At 42.8% G+C, this 24375-nt stretch overlaps 1 protein-coding gene across 1 annotated transcript in view; it reads left to right on the top strand.

Moving 5' to 3' along the window:
• Window positions 1–5497: 5497 nt before the first annotated feature.
• Window positions 5498–24375, top strand: part of LOC137380882 (GTP-binding protein Rit2-like) — a 392887-nt gene continuing 374009 nt past the window's right edge. The window contains exon 1 of the mRNA XM_068053319.1: window positions 5498–5606. Coding sequence (XP_067909420.1) covers window positions 5498–5606 — 109 coding nt within the window. The remainder of the gene's footprint in view (window positions 5607–24375) is intronic.

Genomic DNA, 24375 nt, shown 5'->3' with positions numbered 1-24375 from the left:
CTAACTCTAGTCATTCTTTTATTCCTGATATACCTATAGAAAGCCTTAGGGTTTTCTTTGATCCTATCCGCCAATGACTTCTCGTGACCTCTCCTTGCTCTTCTTAGCTCTCCCTTTAGATCCTTCCTGGCTAGCTTGTAACTCTCAAGCGCCCTAACTGAGCCTTCACGTCTCATCCTAACATAAGCCTTCTTCTTCCTCTTGACAAGCGCTTCAACTTCTTTAGTAAACCACGGCTCCCTCGCTCGACAACTTCCTCCCTGCCTGACAGGTACATACTTATCAAGGACACGCAGTAGCTGCTCCTTGAATAAGCTCCACATTTCAATTGTGCCCATCCCCTGCAGTTTCCTTCCCCATCCTACGCATCCTAAATCTTGCCTAATCGCATCATAACTTCCTTTCCCCCAGCTATAATTCTTGCCCTGCGGTATATACCTGTCCTTGCCCATCGCTAAGGTAAACCTAACCGAATTGTGATCACTATCAGCAAAGTGCTCACCTACATCTAAATCTAACAATAAGCAAGCAGGACCCTGAGCTTCCGGTTGCTTGCCATTTCAACACTCCCCCCTGCTCTCATGCTCACATCTCTGTCCTGGGTTTGCTGCAGTGTTCCAGTGAACATCAACGCAAGCTCGAGGAACAGCATCTCATCTATCGATTAGGCACACTACAGCCTGCCGGACTGAACATTGAGTTCAATAATTTCAGAGCATGACAGCCCCCCACTTTACTTTCATTTTTAGTCATTTTTAGTTATTTTTTCTTCCTTTTTTTTGCATTCCTTTTTACATTTTTTACAATCTTTTTTTGCATTTATTTCATTTCATCTTAGTTTGTTCAGTTTGCTTACCCACTGTTTTTTTCAGGTTGTTTTTCTTCAGGTTTGCACTTGCTGATGTTCAATATTCAGTATATTCACACCTAATCTGTACTAATGCTTTGTCTTTCAACACACCATTAACATATTGTTTGCCTTTGCTCCGTGACCTTTTGGTCAGCTATGTGGCCTGGTCCAATCTGCACCTTCTCCTTTGTTATCTCTTGCCCAACCCCCACCTCACTTGTTTATAATCTGTGACTTTTCTAATATTTGTCAGTTCCGAAGAAGGGTCACTGACCCGAAACGTTAACTCTGCTTCTCTTTCCACAGATGCTGCCAGACCTGCTGAGTGAATCCAGCATTTCTTGTTTTTGTTCTAAATCTAACACCTGGCCGGGTTCATTACCCAGTACCAAATCCAATGTGGCATCACCCCTGGTTGGCCTGTCTACATACTGTGTCAGAAAACCCTCCTGCACACACTGGACAAAAACTGACCCATCTAAAGTACTCGAACTATAGTATTTCCAGTCAATATTTGGAAAATTAAAGTCCCCCATAACAACTGCCCTGTTACTCTCGCTCCTGTCGAGAATCATCTTTGCTATCCTTTCCTGTACATCTCTGGAACTATTCGGAGGTCTATAGAAAACCCCCAACAGGGTGACCTCTCCTCTCCTGTTTCTAACCTCAGCCCATACTACCTCAGTAGACGAGTCCTCAAACGTCCTTTCTGCCGCTGTAATACTCTCCTTGATTAACAATGCCACACCCCCCCCCCCTCTTTTACTATCTTCTCTGTTCTTACTGAAACATCTAAATCCCGGAACCTGCAACATCCATTCCTGCCCCTGCTCTACCCATGTCTCCGAAATGGCCACAACATCGAGATCCCAGGTACCAACCCATGCTGCAAGCTCACCCACCTTATTCCGGATGCTCCTGGCGTTAAAGTAGACACACTTTAAACCAAGTCTTGCTTGCCAGTGCCCTCTTGCGTCCTTGTAACCTTATCCCTGACCTCACTACTCACAACATCCTGTACACTGGCACTACAATTTAGGTTCCCATTCCCCTGCTGAATTAGTTTAAACCCCCCCGAAGAGCACTAGCAAATCTCCCCCCCAGGATATTGGTACCCCTCTGGTTCAGGTGAAGACCATCCTGCTTGTGGAGGTCCCACCTACCCCAGAAAGAGCCCCAATTATCCAGGAAACCAAAACCCTCCCTCCTACACCATCCCTGCAGCCACATGTTCAACTCCTCTCTCTCCCTATTCCTCGCTTCGCTAGCACGTGGCACGGGCAACAACCCAGAGATAACAACTCTGTTTGTTCTCGCTCTAAGCTTCCACCCTAGCTCCCTGAATTTCTACCTTAAATCCCCATCTCTCTTCCTACCTATGTCGTTGGTGCCTATGTGGACCACGACTTGGGGCTGCTCCCCCTCCCCCTTAAGAATCCCAAAAATACTATCCGAGACATCACGAACCCTGGCACCTGGGAGGCAACACACCAACCGTGAGTCTCTCTCGTTTCCACAGAACCTCCTATCTGTTCCCCTAACTATGGAGTCCCCAATGACTAATGCTCTGCTCCTCTTCCCCCTTCCCTTCTGAGCAACAGGGACAGACTCTGTGCCAGAGACCTGTACCCCATTGCTTACCCCTGGTAAGTCGTCCCCCGCAACAGTATCCAAAACAGTATACCTGTTGTTGAGGGAAACGGCCACAGGGGATCCCTGCACTGCCTGCTGGTTCCCTCTCCTTCCCCTGACGGTAACCCATCTACCTCCTTTCATTTTTTTTGACTGCTTGTTTGCTTCAAATGTGCATTGATAAAAGCCATTGATGCTTTATATTTACAGTCCCTAAATCTGAACCATGTTTACTATTTTAGCTTTCTTGACCATTTTCTTTTAAATGATTTCTTCTTGGGATGTGAATAATACTGGCAAGGGGACATTTACTGCTCACCCCTTGTTACTCTGAGATAGTGGTGGTGGGCCTTGTCCTTGAATTATTGCACCATTCAGCACCATTCACGACTCCTCAGATACTGAAGCAGTCTGTGTAGAAATGCAGCAAGACCTGGACAATATCCAGGCTTGGGCTGATAAGTGGCAAGTAACATTCGCGCCACACAAGTGCCAGGCAATGACCATCTCCAACAAGAGAGAATCTAACCATCTCCCCTTGACATTCAACGGCATTACCATCGCTGAATCCCCCACTATCAACATCCTAGAGGCTACCATTGACCGAAAACTGAACTGGAGTAGCCATATAAATACCGTGGCTATTGAGCAGGTCAGAGGCTAGGAATCCTGAGGTGAGTAACTCACCTCCTGACTCCCCAAAGCCTGTCCACAATCTACAAGGTACAAGTCAGGAGTGTGATGGAATACTCTCCACTTGCCTGGATGGGTGCAGCTCCAACAACACTCAAGAAGCTCGACACCATCCAGGACAAAGCAGCCCGCTTGATTGGCACCCCATCTACAAACATTCACTCCCTCCACCACCGACGCACAGTGGCAGCAGTGTGTACCATCTACAAGATGCACTGCAGCAATGCACCAAGGCTCCTTAGACAGCACCTTCCAAACCCGTGACCTCTACCAACTAGAAGGACAAGGGCAGCAAATACATGGGAACACCATCATCTGCAAGTTCCCCTCCAAGTCACACACCATCCTGACTTGGAACTATATCGCCGTTCCTTCACTGTCGCTGGGTCAAAATCCTGGAACTCCCTTCCTAACAGCACTGTGGGTGTACCTAACCCACATGGACTGCAGCGGTTCAAGAAAGCAGCTCACCACCACCTTCTCAAGGGCAATTAGGGATGGGCAATAAATGCTGGCCTGGCCAGCGATGCCCACATCCCGTGAATGAATTTTTAAAAAAAATCCTTGCGGTGACGGTATTCCAACAATGTTATTCGGTTGGGAGTTCCATGCTATCCACACAGCAGTGATGAAGAAACAGTGAAATATTATTCAAGTCAGAATAGATTGATTTGGAGTGGATCTTGGAGGTGATGGCATTTTAGTGACATTGCTGGTCTTGTCCTGCTCTGTGGTAGAGTTTGCATGGGGCAATTGCAAACTTGATGCGTTTTCTCTGTTACACTTGTTTTCTAATAGGATCTGGTTACTTTGTATTCTCAAAAAATGTATTCCTGGGAGTATTTAATTATTCTTATGTATTCTGAATTGTGTTTCAATCCAGTCTTCTTAGATACCTGCTTGTCTGCTCAACATCCACCTTTCTGAAGTTGAGTGCCTATTTTTCTTCTCCACTTCTCTATCTTAAGCCTGACTTTAAACTAAGCTAAACAAGGCACCTTTCCGTGCAAGCGCAGGAGATGCAACACCTGCCCCTTTACCTCCTCCCTTCTCACTGTCCAAGGTCTCAAACACTCCTTCCAGGTGAAACAGTGATTTACTTGTACTTCTTTCAATTTAGTATGCTGTATTCGTTGCTCATGATGTGGTCGCTACATTGGGGAGACCAAACATAGATTGGTGACCGCTTTGCGGAACACCTCCGCTCAGTCCGCAGAAGCCCTGAGCTTCTGGTCTCTTGTCATTTTACCTCTCCATCCCACTACCACTCTAACCTCTGTCCTCAGCCTCCTACATTGTTCCAATGAAGCTCAACGCAAGCTTGAAGTACAGCACCTCATCTTTTAATTAGGCACATTACAGCCTTCCGAACTCAATACTGATTTCATAAAAGCAAAATACTGCGGATGCTGGAAATCTGAAACAAAAACAAGAAATGCCGGATTCACCCAGCAGGTCTGGCAGCATCCGTGGAAAGAGAAGCAGAGTTAACGTTTCGGGTCAGTGACCCTTCTTCGGAACCGAAGATGGGTCACTGACCCGAAACGTTAACTCTGCTTCTCTTTCCACGGATGCTGCCAGACCTGCTGGGTGAATCCGGCATTTCTTGTTTTTGTTTCAATACTGATTTCAACCATTTCAGATCATAACCTCTGCCTTCACTTTTTTTTGTGTTTTTTTTTGTTTTGGACAGCAGCCATTGGTGATTCTGCTTTCAACATTCACACCTTCTCTAGACCCATCTTTTGTTTTTTTACTTGCCTTATTATCAACTTCTGTTGCCTTGCATCACCATCCCTTTTGCTATTTAATCTCTCCTGCCTTCCACCCATCACAGACCTTCCCTTTTGATCCTTCCCCCTCTCACTGTACTTGCTTAAAACCTGTTACATCTCTAACTTATCCTAGTTCTGATGAAAGGTCATTGACCTGAAATGTTATCCATTTCTCTCTTCACAAATTCTGCCAGATCTGCTGAATGTCTCCAGCTTTTTCTGTTTTTATTAGTGCTGCCTCTCATCTCGGGGTCGATCTTTTTGCACCTCATTTGCATGCACAAAACCCTTTCGCGTTACTTGGTTCAAAATAAACCATAGCCCCAGTAGTCTATATTGACTTTTGTTTAATTGCAGCAGATCGCAAGTTAAATCGGGAGCCCTATGGCAGTTGGTTGCTGGGAGACCCGCGCTAGCAAGCATACGCACTCCCACACTGTGAATCCAGTGCCTGCTACAGCTATGTAGTCTGTAGTTCGCCGATCTCATCAGCACTTTGCACTTCTTTTGTCTGTTTTGTTTTCCCCCTTTTGGTGACTCCATCATGATGGACGCTGAAAACGACTCGATCAGCAGCAGCAGCGGCAGCAGTCCTTCGGGCGGATCGAGAGAATATAAAGTTGTGATGCTTGGCGCTGGTGGGGTTGGGAAAAGCGGTACGTTTGAAATTGAACGATTTACGCAACTTGCATATCAGTCGCGTCTTAAATTCACATAGAGGGTATGGGGCGGGATTGGGTTCGCACTGGTCGCAGGCAATGTTCGAGTCGGGGTTACAATGGTCAATAACGAAGCTTACAGTAAGCAATAGCAGTGTTAAAGTCCTGTAAATAAAGACATTTACAGCGTGGTGGAGCTGTCAGAGAGGCTGTCTCAAGTTACAGGCGGATATTATATTGGACACACTTCTTACACGGCACTGACATTTCAGCTGCGTACTGAGCTCAGGATGATGGTTTGCCATTGCCATGGAAATTGAAATTGAATACTAGAACAAAGTAACTTGTTAGTTCTCTGATGTTTAGAAAGCGAGGAACAACGTGTTCATATTTATGGAGTTCCCTTTAGTCTTTATAATGACCAAGAAATGCTGTTTGCACCTCCAAACAACTGTAATATTATGTCCACCCTGGGTATTTTTAACTGTTGTAAGATTAATTAGGAAATCTGTATTTATGAAGAATTTTAAGTCTGTAGTAAAACCGAAGTAGCAAACTCCACAGTAGCATTGCACGTGATTAGTAAACGATAACATGTTCGATATTTTATTAGAAAATCTACATACAAGTTGGAAGGAAATGTTCCAATATTAACCTGTTCAATGGCATCCGGACTGAACTGAACTCTTTGGTGTATCACCAGTAGGCTTTGTTGAAAAGGGTTTGTGATTCATTGGAATTGGTGTGGTCCTGAGTATATTAAATGGATGCTGTAAGGGTTGCACAGTGGCATATATTCCTCGTGACAAAGAAGTAAAGAAAGGATACATTCCCAAGGAATCTGTTATAAATACATTTGACATTATACTTGATTTACTAAAACATTTCTCTTTTTATTTACATTGAACATTTCTTGTTTCAGAAGTGAATTCGGTAATTCACATCTACACATTTTATGCATACTCGCTGTCTAGCCCTGTATGGCTACTCCACAACCTGTTCAAACATATTGATCACAATCAACTCAGATAAATACTGTCCCTATTTGAAGGATTGTACGTTGCTCCAGGAATCATGCATCCTAAAACCTTACTCATGCTTTATGCATCCATTGATTTTTGTGTGCACTCCTCACCTTTTGCCCTTTAACACCAATGTAAAGCATTGATCTGCTGTCTTATTCGGAATTTATTCTTTTCACGATAATGACACCTTACAAACATCTCACCTTGTCCAAATTCTGTATTCAAAAATATTCTGACTAGATATAAGCCAGGAAATTTCAACAAAAATGTATTAACAGGATATTTTGAGCCGTGCTGTACAACAACAGTTGGAAACAAAGCACCCATGACCTGTTGAACCAAGGCTGTCAATAATGTCCCCCCATTCTTTGGACAGAGAAGATCTTGGTTCGTCCAGTTTTCTTTGGATACATAACCACTTAACGGTTGTATGGTAGTCATTGGTGTTAGGCACTCTACCCAATTCCTATATAAGTCCTGATGTTGTCAGTCGACCACAGTCCAGTACTGCAATGGATCTTTCTGGAGACAACCATTCTTTGTCATGTCAGGTTATATACAAAGGCAAACCTCTACAAGCAGAATTTTCATCTTTACTGTTAGTTTTGTGGCAGTATTGGTGTGAGTGGAGATGGAACATTGGGCAGGAACCAGTTTCTTTGGATTTCTGTCCATTTTTGTGCCCAGCCTATTTTCCAGCATCACCTTGGTTTGCTGCTAGAAGCATGCACTGAAATATGGGAAAGTATATTTAAATGAGAGAATAAGATCATGCAATGTAATACATTACATTTTTATGTCATTATTTCCTCAGCAACGATAGACATTGGAATGGCTATGTACAAAAATATGCAGTTTGCTATTGCTTTGTGATGCATATTGCAACCAAAAATTGAAGTGACCATCTAGTATTCACTTAAATTGAAGGAGGAATTTCCAGTAAATTCATGAAGGCATAGACATGTTGTAATTCTAGGAAGCTGCATATCCCTTCAAGCTGCTGCAGCCACCTGACTCCAGCAGCAACATCCATTTCCTACCCTAAACCCCGCAGTGGTAAGCACCATAACACAAGTGGGCAGAAAGCTTGCCCTGTCACACCGAACCAAGCAATTGTGTCTGTGGGCCAGACATGGTTCGGGCTTGCTTCTCAGGTTCCAGAAGGCAGAAGAAGGGCTTTATCCAGGTCCCCTGGTTGCTGGCTGTGCTGGGCTGTGGGTTTGCAGCAGAGGCTTCACTGGAACATTACTGGAGAAAGAGAGAGCAAGGGATTGCTGCTCTCTTGCTGGCTTACAGTTACAATCTCCTTCCTGAGTCACAATTCACAAACTCCCAAAGTTATAGAAGCAGTCATGTGATGTGTTTTTGTTTTTGAATCAGCATCTTCTGGAATGATCTTTGAAATTCAAGGCTGTTCAGACATACTTGGTGTGGGGGGGGGGGGGGGTGGGGGTGGTTAGGTTCTTTCAAAGTCAATGGGTGTTGATGGCTTTTGATGGGCAGCACAGTGGTTAGCACCGCAGCCTCACAGCTCCAGCGACCCGGGTTCAATTCTGGGTGCTGACTGTGTGGAATTTGCAAGTTCTTCCTGTGTCTGCATGGGTTTTTCCGGGTGCTCCGGTTTCCTCCCACAGCCAAAAGACTTACAGGTTGATAGGTAAATTGGCCATTATAAATTCCCATAGTATAGGTAGGTGGTAGGGGAATATAAGGACAGGTGAGGATGTATAGGGACAGGTGAGGATGGGGTAGGAATATGGGATTAGTGTAGGATTAGTATAAATGTCCTCAGTACCTTGCTCTACGGCAGCGAGGCCTGGACAACGTATGCCAGCCAAGAGCGACGTCTCAATTCATTCCATCTTCGCTGCCTTCGGAGAATACTTGGCATCAGGTGGCAGGACTATATCTCCAACACAGAAGTCCTTGAAGCGGCCAACACCCCCAGCTTATACACACTACTGAGTCAGCGGCGCTTGAGATGGCTTGGCCATGTGAGCCGCATGGAAGATGGCAGGATCCCCAAAGACACATTGTACAGCGAGCTCGCCACTGGTATCAGACCCACCGGCCGTCCATGTCTCCGCTATAAAGACGTCTGCAAACGCGACATGAAATCGTGTGACATTGATCACAAGTCGTGGGAGTCAGTTGCCAGCATTCGCCAGAGCTGGCGGGCAGCCATAAAGACAGGGCTAAATTGTGGCGAGTCGAAGAGACTTAGTAGTTGGCAGGAAAAAAGACAGAGGCGCAAGGGGAGAGCCAACTGTGCAACAGCCCCGACAAACAAATTTCTGTGCAGCACCTGTGGAAGAGCCTGTCACTCCAGAATTGGCCTTTATAGCCACTCCAGGCGCTGCTTCACAAACCACTGACCACCTCCAGGCGCGTATCCATTGTCTCTCGAGATAAGGAGGCCCAAAAGAAAGAAACAAAGAAGTATAAATGGGTGGTTAATGGTCGGCACAGACTCAGTGGGCCGAAGGGCCTGTTTCAGTGCTGTATCTAAAAATCTAAAACAAAAAAATCTAAAATCTAAACATTGACAAAATCATTCTTGCTAATTTAATCAGAGAACATCCCCATTGTTCTGTTTGACTGGAAAATCACCTCTGTCTCCAGCCAGTCTTTGGCTTCTCAAATACAAATTATGTGTGGCCATCTTAGCTGCTCTGTTCTGATTTTTTTTAAAGTTATTTATAACAATTCAGTAAAAGTCTCAGGCAAAGTTCCACACGATGAAAATGAATATTTTCCATTTGGGATTTCCATCACACTACTATTCCTCCTGAAGGACAAAGATGGGTGATTTCATTTAAAATAATATATGTTGACCTGACTAACTGATGTGAGCCTTTTCAAAATGGGCTTCATTTACACATGGTAATAAGCTACTTTCAGCATGTTCTGATGTCCAGTGCTTTCCTACATAAGTTCCACTTAATTAAGGATGTTTGTTCAAACTATTTGAGCCCTGCCCCAAATCACAAAGTGACAAGTCAGATGCAAATGAGAAAGACCATACAATCCATCCAGAGATGATCTACAGTCCATCCATCACAGTAACTTTGCTACTTCTTAAATGATTCTGGGTGTATATGCTTCTATTTATTTTACTTAGAGATACAGCACAGAAACAGGCCCTTCGGCCTGTGCTGACCAACAACCACTCATTTATACTAATCCTATATTAATCCCATATTCCCTACCACATCCCCACCATTATCCTACCTACACTAGGGGAAATTTACAATGGCCAATTTACCTATCAACCTGCAAGTCTTCGGCTGTGGGAGGAAACCAGAGCACCTGGCAGAAACCCACGCGGTCACAGGGAGAACTTGCAAACTCCACACAGGCAGTGCCCAGAACTGAACCCGGGTCGCTGGAGCTGTAAGGCTAACCACTGTGCCGCCCATGTAGTCTAACAGACTATATTGAAATCTGTTTCATATGTTGATCACTCTTTTCCTGATACCAGTCCTAAATTTGTCACTTTCAAAAGGGAGTTGGATATATATTTGGAAAGGAAAAATTGCTGGACTCTGGGGAAAGGACAGGACTGTGGGACTAATGAGATAGCTCTCTCAAAGAGCAGGCACAAGCACGATCGACTGAGTGGCCTTCTTGTGTCCTATATGATTCTATAATTTGATTTTTGTTAATTTGAACTTGTATACCTTGTAATACTGACATAGATCTGTTTAAAGCATTATTCCAGATGTATTGTCTCTGTACAGTGTACTATTTTATACGCCTTTAAGGAATCCCTCTTGAGTATAATTGTATTGAAATAGAACCTTTCATGTCCCAAAGCACTTAATAATCAATAAAGTAGAATTGAAATCTAATCACTTTTATAATGTAGGGAAACAATTTACAGACAGCAAGGTCAGAGAAAAAAAAAACCCTGGACTTCTTTGAATGTGGTGCAGGATTTTTTACATCCACCTGCATGACTAGTTTGATGTGTAAATATTGTGGTTACAAGAGCAGGTCAGGCTACAATTTAGGCTTACTACTATTCTTTGCCACATTATACGCTGCCTCTTTTAATAATACTACCCTTAACTTCTTTAGTAATCTACAGATGGATCTTTCTTGCTGAGTTTTTGTTTTTTTAATGGAATGTATTTTGTTGAACATTTTAAATTGTTTCTTTAAATGTTTCCTTCTTGTTTATCATACCTTTTATTCTAACTGCCCAATAAATCTTAGACAGCTTTCCTGTACCTGTAAATTTAAATTCAATTAATAAATCTAGAATTTTAAAAAAAACCTAGTCTCAGGAATGGTGACCATGAAACCATTGTCAACTGTCGTAAAAAAAAAACATCTGGTTCACTAATGTTCTTTAGGGACAGAAATCTGCTGACCTTACCTAGTCTGGCATACATGTGACTCCAGACCCACAAAAATGTGGTTGACTCTTAAATGCCCTCTGAAATGGTCTAGCAAGCCACTCAGTTGTACCACATTTCTAGAGAAAAGTCTAAAAGGAATGAAACCAGATAGACCAACGGCATTGACCTTAACACTGTAAACAAAAACGACACACCCAGCCCTGTAGACCTTGAAAATTCCTCCTTACTAACATCTGAGGGCCTATGCCAAAATTGGGAGAGCTGCACCACAGACTAGTCAAGCAACAGCTTGACATAGTCATACTCACGGAATCATACCTTACAGACAATGTCCCAGACACCACCATCACATCCCTGGGAATGTTCTGCCCCTTTCGTCAGGCCAGACCCACCAGAGGTGGTGGCACAGTGGTATACAAGCAGGAGGGAGTGGCCCTGGGAGTCCTCAACATTGACTCCAGACCCCATGAAGTCTCATGGCATCAGGTCAAACATGGGCAAGGAAACCTCCTGCTGATTACCACCTACTGTCCCCCCTCAGCACAGACGAAACAGTGCTTCTCCATGTTGAAACCACTTGGAGGAAGCTCTGAGGGCGGCAAGGGCACAGAATGTACTCTGGGTGGGGGACCTCAATGTCCATCACCAAGAGTGGCTCAGTAGCACCACTACTGAGCAAGCTGGCCGAGTCCTAAAGGACATAACTGCTAGACTGGGTCTGTGGCAGGTGGTGAGGGAGCCAAGAAGGAAAAACCTACTTGACCTCATCCTCAACAATCTGCCTGTTGCAAATACAACTGCCCATGACAGTATTGCTGGGAGTGACCACCACACAGTCCTTGTGGTGATGAAGTCCTGTCTTCACATTGAGGAAACCCTCTTATGTTCATATGTTCCATCGTGTTGTGTGGCACTACCACTGTGCTAAATGGGATAGATTTCGAACAGATTTAGAAACCATGAAGTGTTGTGGGCCATCAGCAGCAGCAGAATTGTATTTTACCACAATCTGTAACCTCATGGCCCAGCATATCCCCCACTCTACCATTACCATCAAGCTGAGGGAGCAACTCTGGTTCAATGCAGAGTGCATTCTGTTCGGCGGAGAGTTTCATCTGTTGACTTTTTTTTATTAAAATAAAACCACCCAGTACCAGGCATAACTAAAAATGAGGTGTCAACCTGGAGAAGCTACAACACAGGACGACATTCATGCCAAACAGTGGAAGCACCATGCGACAGACAGAGCTAAGCAATTCCACAACCAACGGATCAGATCCACAGTTCCTCAGGTGGAGAGTTCAGGACATAAAGCTTAGGTAGGGTATTTTCTCTTCATTGACATAGATGCTTTTCTGCCCGTCTTCCCAGAATGTGCCTTATTAAAACCTCTTATCAGAAACCTAGTTTCTGTCATGTGACCAGAGCATCTCTTTCTACTGTCCTCATAAATAGTTTCTGATGGTTAGGCCATTGTCAGACAATGGAGTTTGGGTATCAGTCATCCACATACCATCCTGATAAAATAGAACTTTTGGTACCCATTTTCTGGATTTCAAGTTTGGAGTTGAAGAGTCTGCAGCAGTATTGTAAATCCAGTATTTCTGAATTTGTTGGAGAAACAGGTAGATGATTTGAAGGCACAATTAGAGGTAAATGGGTATGATTTAATTGCCATTTACAAAGACATGGTTACAGGGAGACCAGGACTGGGAACTGAATATTCAGGGATATTTGTCATTTAGGAGGGAAAGGCAGAGGGGAAAAGGTGGTGTTGCGCTGATAGTAAGGGACGAGATCAGTACATTAGTGAGAGAGGATCTTAAATCGAAGGAGCAAGATGTAGCATCAGTTTGGGTGGAGTTGAGAAACAGCAAGGGGCAGCACACATTGGTGGGAGTTGTTTCTAGGCCACCAAACTCTAGTGGTAATATTGGGCACAGTAGAAATTAGAGCTGCATGTAGCATGAGCAATACAGTAATAATGGGTGTCTTCAATTTACATATAGACTGGGTAACCCTGATTTGCACTAATGCTTGGGAGAATGAATTCCTGGAATGTGTACGAGATGGTCTTCTGGAGCAATATGTTGAAGAACCAACTAGGGATCGGGCTATTTGAGATTTAGTATTATGTAATGAGAAAGGGATAATTAATAACCTTGCTGTAAAGGAACCATTAGGAAATAGTGATCACAATATGATAGAATTTTACATTAAGTTTGAAAGAGATATAGTTCGTTCTGAAACGAGGGTCTCAAACCTGAAACAGGAAACTATGAAGGTATGAGAGGCAAGTTTGCTAGATTTCTGGCTACTAATGACATCAAGGGATATGGGGATAGTGGGGAAAAATGGCGTAGAGGTAGATGATCAGCCATGATCTGTTTGAATGGCAGAACAGGCTCGACGGGCCAAATAGCCTACTACTGCTCCTATTTCTTCTGATCCTATGAAATGCAGCCATTACCACAGGAAGGGTCATTTGCATTTTAATTACTTCACCAAATCATGTCCAGACATGAATCTTAGCTCGAGGTTCTTACAGTTCCATGTGCATTGGCAGCAAAGAAAAGGTCACCTGACCTCTCAACTCCATTTTGTTTTACAGGAAAGTGTCCGTTTCGGGTTTACTTCATAAGTTCATATTTATAGTTCATAAGTTTATATTTATCATTCATATTGATTGAGCATGACACCTTTTTGTATGTTTGTATGCACAGACTGAGGATTGTTTCAGGGTCCACACCTGGTACATACCTCAGCGAGTTCACTCAGTCAGGAGCTGAGCCCAGGGACAATCCCCAGTCTGCACTCCCCTATTGGAGAAATAATTTCCTCCCCTTTCTGTTGCTTGCTATGATCCATGCACAAATCAGAAAACACAGGGCTGAATTTTCGGACCCTGCTGATGTCAGGGATGTAGGAGGACGGGGTCTGAAAATTTTGAGACCAGCTGGCTTCCCGACCCTGTTCTCCTCACCGACTTGGGTTCGCGGCCTGGGAAGGCCACCCGCCCCCATGAGGTTGGTAGGCAGTTAGGTTTGTTCAGAGCCTTGTTAAATGTAGGTCATGGAAGCTGACTGGGATTTTCCAGTCTGCCTCCAGTTTCACAATGCCACGGGGCATATCAACAGCCTGGAGGCTCCTGGCAGGAACACATGGTTGCTCCCTGCCTGCCTGGGTTGGGGTACAGCCAAAGGGCACCCTGTTAAAGGATTCCCTCCCACCCACTCCACAGTGGTGGCCTGGTTGCTTTTTGTAGTTTTTTATTAAAGTTTATAAAAAGTGGCTGAGAAGTGGGAGGTGCCCTCCTAGTTACTTGTCTTGTACTTCAGCCAGGTGCTTCTCTGAAGCTGGAAGGTCTCTGTTTGGCAGTTTCCCACTGGAGGCAGGTACAGGACCCAGAAACAGTCCCGGCTCCTGTTTACCACCCCAAAGTGAAAATTCAGCCTGCAGTTTTAGTTTTCCTTCCACTGTTATTCCCTGATGTTAAATTTCTCACCTTTAAGTTGTTGAAATAACTTGACTCTTAAAACATGCAAACATACAAAAATGACAGAGAGGAAAAGGCCCTCTGATCCATCCAGCCTGTCCCATTCAACTATGATGCCTTGTGCATCACAATATTTAGACTCCCAACCCCACCTGAGAACATGTAATCTACTGGGTGAGGCAAAAGAAAATCAGATTACAAACCTAGATCAAAATGAGGGGAAAAAATCTGGGGAATTCCTCTCCAGCTCCCTTACACAATCAAAACTGGTCCAGGAGACCACACTGATCCTGTTCAGGCCATGCATTACAAGGCAACTATATGCAAGGGAATACAAGCCAAGTCTATGCAACCTGTCATCATTTTTACCTTCTAGCCCCCGGTATCATTCTGGTGAATCTGGGTTGCAACCCCTCCAAGGCCAATACACTGTTCCTGAGATGTGTTGCCCAGAACTGAACAAAGTGCTCCTGATGTGGCCAAACCAAAGCATTATACATACATCTAGAACAGAACTTTCATTGTATTCCAGTCCCCTTGAGATGAAGGCTAACACTCTAACAGTTTTTAATATTATTTTTGGCTACCTTTCCACTAGTTTTTAATGATTTCTGTACAAGGACCCCTAAATCTCTCTGTTTCTTCACAGTTCCCAGCTTCTCACCATTTAGGCAATAATCTGATCTTGCTCTTTCCCACATTGAACTTCAAATTCCATGATTTTGTCCACTCACTTTATCAATGACCCTTTGCAAAATTCTATTCCCATCTACATTACTTACTGTGCTGATTAACATACCGTCATCAGCAAATTTGGTTATATGGCTCTCTATTCCTTCATCTACATCCTTCATAAATATAGTAAAAAGCTGAGGCCCATGTACATATTCCTGGGTAACATTAATATATATTAATGACCTGGACTTGGGTATATAGGGTATAATTTCAAAGTCTGCAGATGTCTTCAAACTCAGAATTTTCATAAACCATAAGGAAGAAAGTAGTAACAGACTTCAAGAAGGTATTGAATGGTGAAATGGGAAGCGTGTAGTCATACATTTTGGTAGGAAGAAGGAAGAGCAGGAATATAAAAATAATGTAATTTTAAAGGGGATGTAGCAACCAAGAGACCTGGGGATGTCCGTACACAAAACTTTGAAGTGGTAGGACAAGTTGAGAAGGCTGTTAAAAAAAACACATGGGATCCTTGAATTTATCAATAGAGTGTTACAACCAGATGAGAAAGGTGTCTAGGGGTCCCTCTCAGCCTTCACCTGGTTTTACCATAACAGGGTTTAATTTTAAACACACCGTGTTTTGAGCTCCCCCTTGGTGAATCCTTGTTCATGGCTTTCCAATGATAAGGCAAAGAAATGAGCACAAACAGGCTTTCTTAGATTTAATGAAGAAAAATGATTTTTTTTATTCCTACATGGGATGTGGGCGTTGCTGGCCAGGCCAGCATTAATTGCCCTTCCCTAATTGCCCTTGAGAAGGTGGCGGTGAGCTGCCATCTTGAACCACTGCAGTCCATGTGAGTTAGGTACACCTACAGTGCTGTTAGGAAGGGAGTTCCAGGATTTTGATCCAGCGACAGTGAAGGAACGGCAATATAGTTCCAAGTAAGGATGGTGTGTGGCTTGGAGGGGAACTTGCAAATGGTGGTGTTCCCATGCATTTGCTGCCCTTGTCCTTCTAGTTGGTAGAGGTCGCGGGTTTGGAAGGTGCTGTCTAAGGAGCCTTGGTGTGTTGCTGCAGTGCATCTTGTAGATGGCACGTACTGCTGCCACTGTGCGTTGGTGATGGAGGGAGTGAATGTTTGTGGATGGTGTGCCAATCAAGCAGGCTGCTTTCTCTTTGATGGTGTCGAGCTTCTTGAGTGTTGTTGGAGCTGCACCCATCCAGGCAAGTGGAGAATATTCCATCACACTCCTGTTATTAAACTTAAACTTAAACTCTAATTCGGTTAACACGGCAATATCTGAAGAGTTTTTTGTGATGGGTCTTCAAGCTCACTGTATAGTCCTTGCTTGTAGGTAGATCTTGCTTTTCGTTGGAGCCCAGTATTCTTCTTAAACCTTGTTCACTGTAGGAGACTTTTCTCTCTTGGGTTTCATGTTTCTTCAATGGATTTTGAAGCTGGTGAGAAAGAGATGGGAGCAGACAGGAGAGGCTCTTTTCAATCCAGGAGTCAAGAGTATTCTGTCTTCAAACACTGTTTCTCCAATTTAAAACTCTCAGTTCAAAGTCTGCATCGGCTGCACAGTCATGTGACTAAACTGGTCTGACCACGTCTGTTCTGTGTATTGGGAGCAGGGGATAGCTGCTTTGTTCCAAAACTGTCTGCTAGTATACAAAAATGTCTTTCCGGCCAGGGCCTGGCAATTCCTTGCAAAAGGCTTTCTCTTCTTCCCAGCAACAATTTGAAGTTTAATGACCATGTTGCGAAATTAATTCTTGGCAGGTATGACAAGAGGAATAGAGTACAAAAGCAAGGATGTTATCCTAAACCTTTATAAACATTGGCTAGGCTACAGATAGAGTATTGTCTGTAATTTTGGGCACCACACTTTAGGAAGGATGCCAAGGCCATAAAAAGAGGAGATTTACTAGAGTGGTACCAGAGATGTGAGACTTCAATTATGTTGAGAGACTAGAAAGGCTGGTGTTGTTCTCCTTAGCACAGAGAAGGCTAAGGGGAGATTGAATCGTGGTGTTCAAAATCATGAAGGGTTTTGATAAAAAAAGGAGAAACTGTTTCCAGTGGCAGAAGGGTCAGTAACCAGAAGAAACAGATTTAAGGTAATTGGCAAAAGAACCAGAGGCAATATGAACACATATTTTCTAAAAAGTGAGTTGTTGTGATCTGGAATGCACTGTCTGAAAAGGTGATGGAAAAAGATTCAATAGTAACTTTGAAAAGGAAATTGGATAAATACTTGAAAGGAAACATTCACAAGGTGTTTTGTTGAATGGTAATTTTCTTTAATCCACTGACTGGAGATCTGAATTTATATATTTTTAAAAATACATTTTTGAAAGACAAGCTGCCAGCAAAGTCATCCTTTCAGCTTAAGATGATCACCTAGTTTGCAACACAGTGTCCTACTCTGCGATGCTTGTGAGGAGAGAGACAAAATGTCTGCTAAGTCCCGAGCAAGAACAAAGACCAGGAAGTTTAAAGGAACTACCTGTTCTCTCAACAAGAAGAAGAAATACTGCTGACTGCTATGTTTGGATCACTGTGTGACTGCCATGTGACAAGCCCCTCCCCATCTGTGGTTTTAAGCTGGTGTTTTCTCTGCAGCAGACAAGAAGCTTTTAGACTCTGACATGAAAAGACCCTAAGTGAGAGTTTCTCTCTCTCTCCATTCCGACTTGAAAGCTTTCAAACCCTGCCTGTTGACTGACCACCTTTGCATACTCCGGCTACAATCAAAAACTCCATTGAAGGAAATCATCGGCATCGCTATCTCCAAAGAGACTCACCAAACCAGTCATCTACCTCTTCAAACTAAAGTGTCAGGACCACTGAGTTCAGCTGGAAGCCAGCCCAATCACCAAACGCCACAGACTGTATACCTTTTTTATGGACTCTAACTCAACCAATCTACCTTTCCCCACTCTGTAACCTCTTTCTTTGTTAACTCAAGAAAACCTGTCAGATTGATTCTTGCTATGATCATAGCAAGTAAGTAATCAAACACCTACTGAATTGGCCAGTACATCCACTCTAACAAAGAATTAAACCTGTTGTGGTCAAACAAGGAGATGGAAAAGAGGGAGGCCCTTCGACCCTCCTCACTTGACCATAACAAAGGCAATAAGGAAAGAGCAGAAGAATGTGACAAATTGGATAACTCTACCAAAGAACCAGCAACGGCACGATGGGCTGAATGGCCTTCTGTGTTGCATTGTTCTATGATTCAAAAAGTGGTTGGTGATTGGCTGAAGAAGTTAAAAAAGACAAGGCACTAAAACTGGTTTGACTTCATGTAAAGGTACTTAAAAAGGTGGCCAGTAAAAAATTCTCACTTTTAATAGAACCTGTCACATACTTGTCATTATCTCGTAGAAATCATCAGAAATGTCAAAGGATTGGAAGGTTGCTGACACTACACCAATCTTAAAAAGAGGAAAAGGAAACTCCTGGTCAGTTAGCATAAAATTTGTCGTTGGTAAAGCTTTAGAAGGTATTCTGACAGAGTGGGTAATGATAAGTATGGCATGCTATGGTAAGAGGGACAAGCAGGGATTCATTATTTTAGCTGCAGGAATTAGCCCGTGCCTCCAATAGAATCTCTTATGTCTATGTGCACTTCTTTTCACCATTTTCCATTATGAATTCCTCTGTTCACATTTCTTATTGAAATTGCCTGTGTTAAGTATTTAACGCTGCAATTAGTGTTTCAACAGTGAAGACATTGCATCACTGTCACTGGGGGAAGGGTGTAATTAGAGTATGGCAAGTTTATATGGGCAATATCCATTACACATGTGGATATAAGGGCAGAAAATAGGAATTAAGAATCTGTGAACCCTGTTTTAATTATAGCCTGCTCTCTTCTGCCACTTCACTTGAAGATTACACTTAGCCGTGATTTCCTGGGGTAGATTTTCTTCTTCACTGGGTGGTAATTGAGTAAAGTGGCACCCACCCTTTCTGGAATCCACCCATATTTTCATTTCAGGTGTGTATCTATCAAGGGCGAGAAATCTGTTCCACCAGATTACCAGCCTAGTGTGATAAAGACTAAATCTCCCCTCCCATGTGTACAACACCATGGGAGATTGACTAGTTCAAATATACTTACTGTAGAATTTTTTTTCTAGCTCCTCAAAAGGAAAGCAGTAAAATGCTGCAATCTAAACAAGAAGCTATTATTTTGTGAATATCTTTTACATACAGTATTTTTTCTCCAGTAACTAACAGGACATGTTTTAGTCTGATCTACATGCATATGTGATTTATCAAACAGCTACAGCTCCTTAGATATTCTCCAAAGTAGATAGCAGAGGTAGATAGTGGATTTGAAGAACTGTCCACCACATTTGAAGATAACTGCTTGTTATACATGATAGATGTTTGCTGAAAAGTAGCTGGGATCCTTCTGTAAGCTTTTCAGACAATTTGATGAAACTTTTAATATTTGTGTTGTGTTCATTTCAGGACAAAATTCTTACTGAAGTTTTTTTTAACTGAAGGAACAGAAAGTACTGTCATTCTTCAGGTCAGGCAGCATCTGTCAACAGAGCACAAACCAGTTGAGTTTTCAGCATAATCTTTCCTCGGAGCGAAAAGATATTATGGTTGAATAGCAGTTAAAATTGATTAGAACAAGGGATGTTGGGGGGACCGGGGAACACAATGTACAAACACACAGGAAAGGGCATAGAATAAGCTGTAAAGAAAAAGGACATCTTCAAGGCACAGGATCTGAGAAGAGCTATAGGGAGATAAATGTGCAGACTGGAATATCTTAAATACTGGCAAAATGGAACAGTTCCAGTGGCCCAGAAGTCTGGTGGGAAAAAAAGTAATTATTATGACTAATAGCTGAATTAAGAAGCCTATGAAGATATAAATTAGCCAGAACTGATTCATTCTTTGTCACAGGTCAAACCAGATACAAAAGCATCTGGATAAGTGGAGAAGGTGGGCCAATGGGTCACAATGGCATTTAAAATGGACAAGTGTCAGGTAATGAGGGTAAGGAAGAGAAATAAGCAGTAGAAATATAAACTAAATGGCTCTGGGCTACAGACCAGACACAAGGTTCTAAAGGTATTGATGGATAGTTCACTGAGATCAGGAATATAGTGTACAACAGCAGTAAGAAATGTTTTCATTTACTACCTTAGATATCTTAGTGAACTATTCTTTAGCTGAAACAGGCAGCTTATCAGAGAACATTACTGTGCATTCACTGTAGTTCCTTTTTGAGACAATCCATATGTGACAAATAGGAATATTTTGTCTTCAGCTTATTCAGTGTTCAAATTTGTTAGTGTTAAATCAAACGTTGCCTTTCCTTACCACAAGTCAATGTGGAGGATTAAATACTGGCCTCAAAAATCCTTCTGGTTCATCCTGCAGTAACTTGATCAATAGTATGGTGGAAGTCCTACAATTAAGGCTAGGGTCCATATATACCAGGTCCTGACCTCTGATGTATCTATAGGGCCTTGTTTGGGGCAAGATAGCTGTCCAGCATCTGCCCCAAACACAATCTCCCACAGCAGAGGTGTTGTGGTGAGGAATGAGATTCCCAAGCAAGGTAGTGTCTCAGCCTTGGCTGGGATCCACAAGTAGGTGAATACAATGGATAAAAGGAGGAATATTGAGTTCCTTGCAAGAGCAAGTTTGGCCCAAATGGGACTCAAGGCCTGGGTCTTAGCCTATGCCCAGAGACTTTGAAGATTCTGTGAACAGATTGGTTCTCTTGCAAAGCAGGCTGTTGAACATTTAAAACTTAATCATCGTACCAGGGCTATCATGGTTGCCCTTAACGGTTGGCCTGTGTTGGGGCGAAGGGAGTCACTGATAGAGGTTTGTGGCAGTCAAACCCTGGCACTTCAGCCAGGGTTGAGAGCTGGCTGATTTTTAGGGCCTTCGCATCTATGGGAAAATAGCCAATGCTTCTGTTCAAAAGCTAATTAACTCAACATTGCTTTAGGGACTGGAATCGGCTATTTGAAATGTTAATACACGCAGTTAACAGATAGTCAAATAGTCAATTCTAGTCTCTCTGAATGTTGATTTTACTTCAGCTACTTAGTCAGAGTTACAGTTTCAATTACTATTAGGTGTCAAAAACAAACATACTATTAAATGAGCAGAATATTTCAGTTCACATCATATTGACTTAAGCATTAAAATGATTATCAGTCTAATAGCCTGTCCTTGCATAAGGGACCATTTGTTCATTTGTTCATCAAAAAGGCCTACATTTACATCAAAGAAAGGACCCTAAAGTAATTTAGAAACAGTCTCATGTCCCTAGTTTCCTTGGCTGTGCCGCTAAAGCAAGGGAGCTGATATGGGCTTGATTAGTTTCATTGTCCACGTAATTAAAAACAGTCAGAAACTGCTGAAAACGACATTTGGAAAGGACTACAAGGTTTTGAACTTTTTGTTTTGAACAGCTTAAGGGTGAATTAATATCATACCATCTCATTGTGCCAGCTTTCCAACAAGCCAATCTCGCACGCCTGAAGAGCATCAGGAACACGGTCAATGCCATATTGCTTAGGGGCTATAGAGGCGTCCCTGGCAGCCACCTTCAACAGGGAGTTAAGTCCCTTGAATATGCTAATAAGAGACCTATCACATGTTTTAGGACAAAACTGAAAATTGGTTTACCCTGAACATAGCAGGAGTTGAGTCTGTTGTATTCAGGATTACCAGCTGTACATGTGGCCTAGCCAGCAGTCCTGAAACAGATGGCTGGAGGCCACCACCATAAAATTAGGCTTTAAAAAACACTACCTAACTGTGAGGCCAGGAGGAACACTGGTAGTAGCTGGTACGATATTAATAAGGTCATTCTCTTGGTGACCCCACCAACCTAAGACATGCGCCAGCATCATACACATGGCTGGTGTCTAAAAGATGCAACAACATCTTCTAGATCCTTCTCGGGGATGATCAGCACCTAACTGTTCTCATGCTTCTTGGGCTCCTTTTGACTCATGCCCATTTGGGTGGAATAGCAGTGGAAAAGCCAGTCTATGGTCTGCTTAACAAAACTGTCATTAGCTGGGATAAGAAAGCATAATTGTTGGGGGAAAGACCAGAGAATAACTCTTAACTCTTCTGAGTCCTGTGTGATTTGTCATTGATCCTATGTGTATGACCATCACAAACTCACTTCCTGCTCTCTTCAGTAACCGGCAATGAGTATCACTCTCTGTCCAGATGAACTATCATCACCCAATAGGCTATTTACCTTTCTGAGCACCAATTCTCCATGACGATGATCTCCTTTTGCCTTCCAGACCTTTTGTCCTAACTACTTTCTCTGTTTCCTTGTCTACCTTAACCTCAATCATGTGTTTTCCTTCTGCATTTTGAACCAGTGCTTGATACCTGTACTTCATTATGACTTACTCAATCTTTAAGTCTTATGGGCTTAGTCACATTGCTAATTTAAATATGTAAATACGAATCTCCACGTTAAGAGCATTTCAGTGCTTTGTTAGCAAATAATTGATTGCAACTAAATTTAGTTGACAAATGTTGCTGCAATAATGCTAGACTGTAAAATAAGTAACATGGTTATTTTTGGATGCAGCCTACAAGTAAGTAAAAGCAAAATACTGTGGATGCTGGAAATCTGAATTAAAAACAAGAAATGCTGGAATCACTCAGCAGGTCTGGCAGCATCTGTGGAAATAGAAGCAGAGTTAACGTTTCGGGTCAGTGACCCTTCATCGGAACTGACAAATATTAGAAATGTCACAGGTTATAAGCACGTGAGGTGGGGGTGGGGCAAGAGATAACAAAGGAGGTCTAGATTGGACCAGGCCACATAGCTGACCAAAAGGTCACAGAGCAAAGACAAACAATATGTTACTGGTGTGTTGAAAGACAAAGCATTAGTACAGATTAGGTGTAAATACACTGAATATTGAACAGCAGCAAGTGCAAACCTGAAAAAAAACAGTGGGTAAGCAAACTGAACAAACAAAGATGAAATGAAATAAATGCAAAAAAAAGATTGTAAAAAATGTAAAAAAGAATGTTAAAAAAAAGGAAGAAAAAATAACTAAAAATGAAAGTAAAATGGGGGGCTGTCATGCTCTGAAATTATTGAACTCAATGTTCAGTCCGGCAGGCTGTAGTGTGCCTAATCGGTAAATGAGATGCTGTTCCTCGAGCTTGCATTGATGTTCACTGGAACACTGCAGCAATCCCAGGACAGAGATGTGAGCATGAGAGCAGGGGGGAGTGTTGAAATGGCAAGCAACCGGAAGTTCAGGGTCCTGCTTGCCCCACCCCCACCTCACTTGCTTATAACCTGTGACTTTTCTAATATTTGTCAGTTCCGATGAAGGGTCACTGACCCGAAACGTTAACTCTGCTTCTCTTTCCACAGATGCTGCCAGACCTGCTGAGTGATTCCAGCATTTCTTGTTTTTACTACAAGTAAGTAAGTTTTATTTCATATTTGTTTATTTCATATATATTGATTACTGTTGTTTCCTTGTACTGAAATTAATATGACAGTGATGCAGCAACATTAATTATGATTTTTCTTAAAGCTGGTATTCTAAAATGATACTTGTGTGTTCAAATCACTTATGTTTGAATGTATGGGAATCTTTTGATGCCAGTTTGCTGCAATATGGATATACACATAAAAGGTTTAATTACAAGAATGAGAAAAAAAATCCTGCTGTGACTCCTGTTCCTTAGTGCTCAGTGTTAAAGCAGACATGAAATACCTTCTTGTAAAAAATCAACACTCATTGATCTCTGCAAGCTTATTCCACCTGCTTTCTACTGATAGTCTCATGCCCCCGACATCTCCTGTTTATCCTTCTGTTGGTTAGTTCATTGTGATATAGGACGGAGGGAATGACCTGTTGGGTAATGATAACCAGAGTGTGGCAGGAAGGGACAGAGCGTACAAATGTAAGAGTGCACCAGCAGATAAGGCCAAAGATTGCAGAAATGGCAAAAAGACAGAGGCTGTAATTTTGCCGCTCTTGGTGGCTTTGGGCGGATGAGGCGGAAGCAGATGAGGACTCCGATTCCACCCCGCGCCTCCCGGCCACCAGCGTCATGTGCGGGGCAGCCGATTAGCGGCCCTGCAGCATATTTGTGACTTGAAAGGTCGTGCTGAGCAGCACTGGGGGCATGGCCACAACCGGAAAAG

This window comes from Heterodontus francisci, chromosome 1 (assembly GCF_036365525.1).
Source record: "Heterodontus francisci isolate sHetFra1 chromosome 1, sHetFra1.hap1, whole genome shotgun sequence".
Classification (NCBI taxonomy): Eukaryota; Metazoa; Chordata; class Chondrichthyes; order Heterodontiformes; family Heterodontidae; genus Heterodontus; species Heterodontus francisci.
This window is presented reverse-complemented; position numbering and strand designations above follow the sequence as displayed.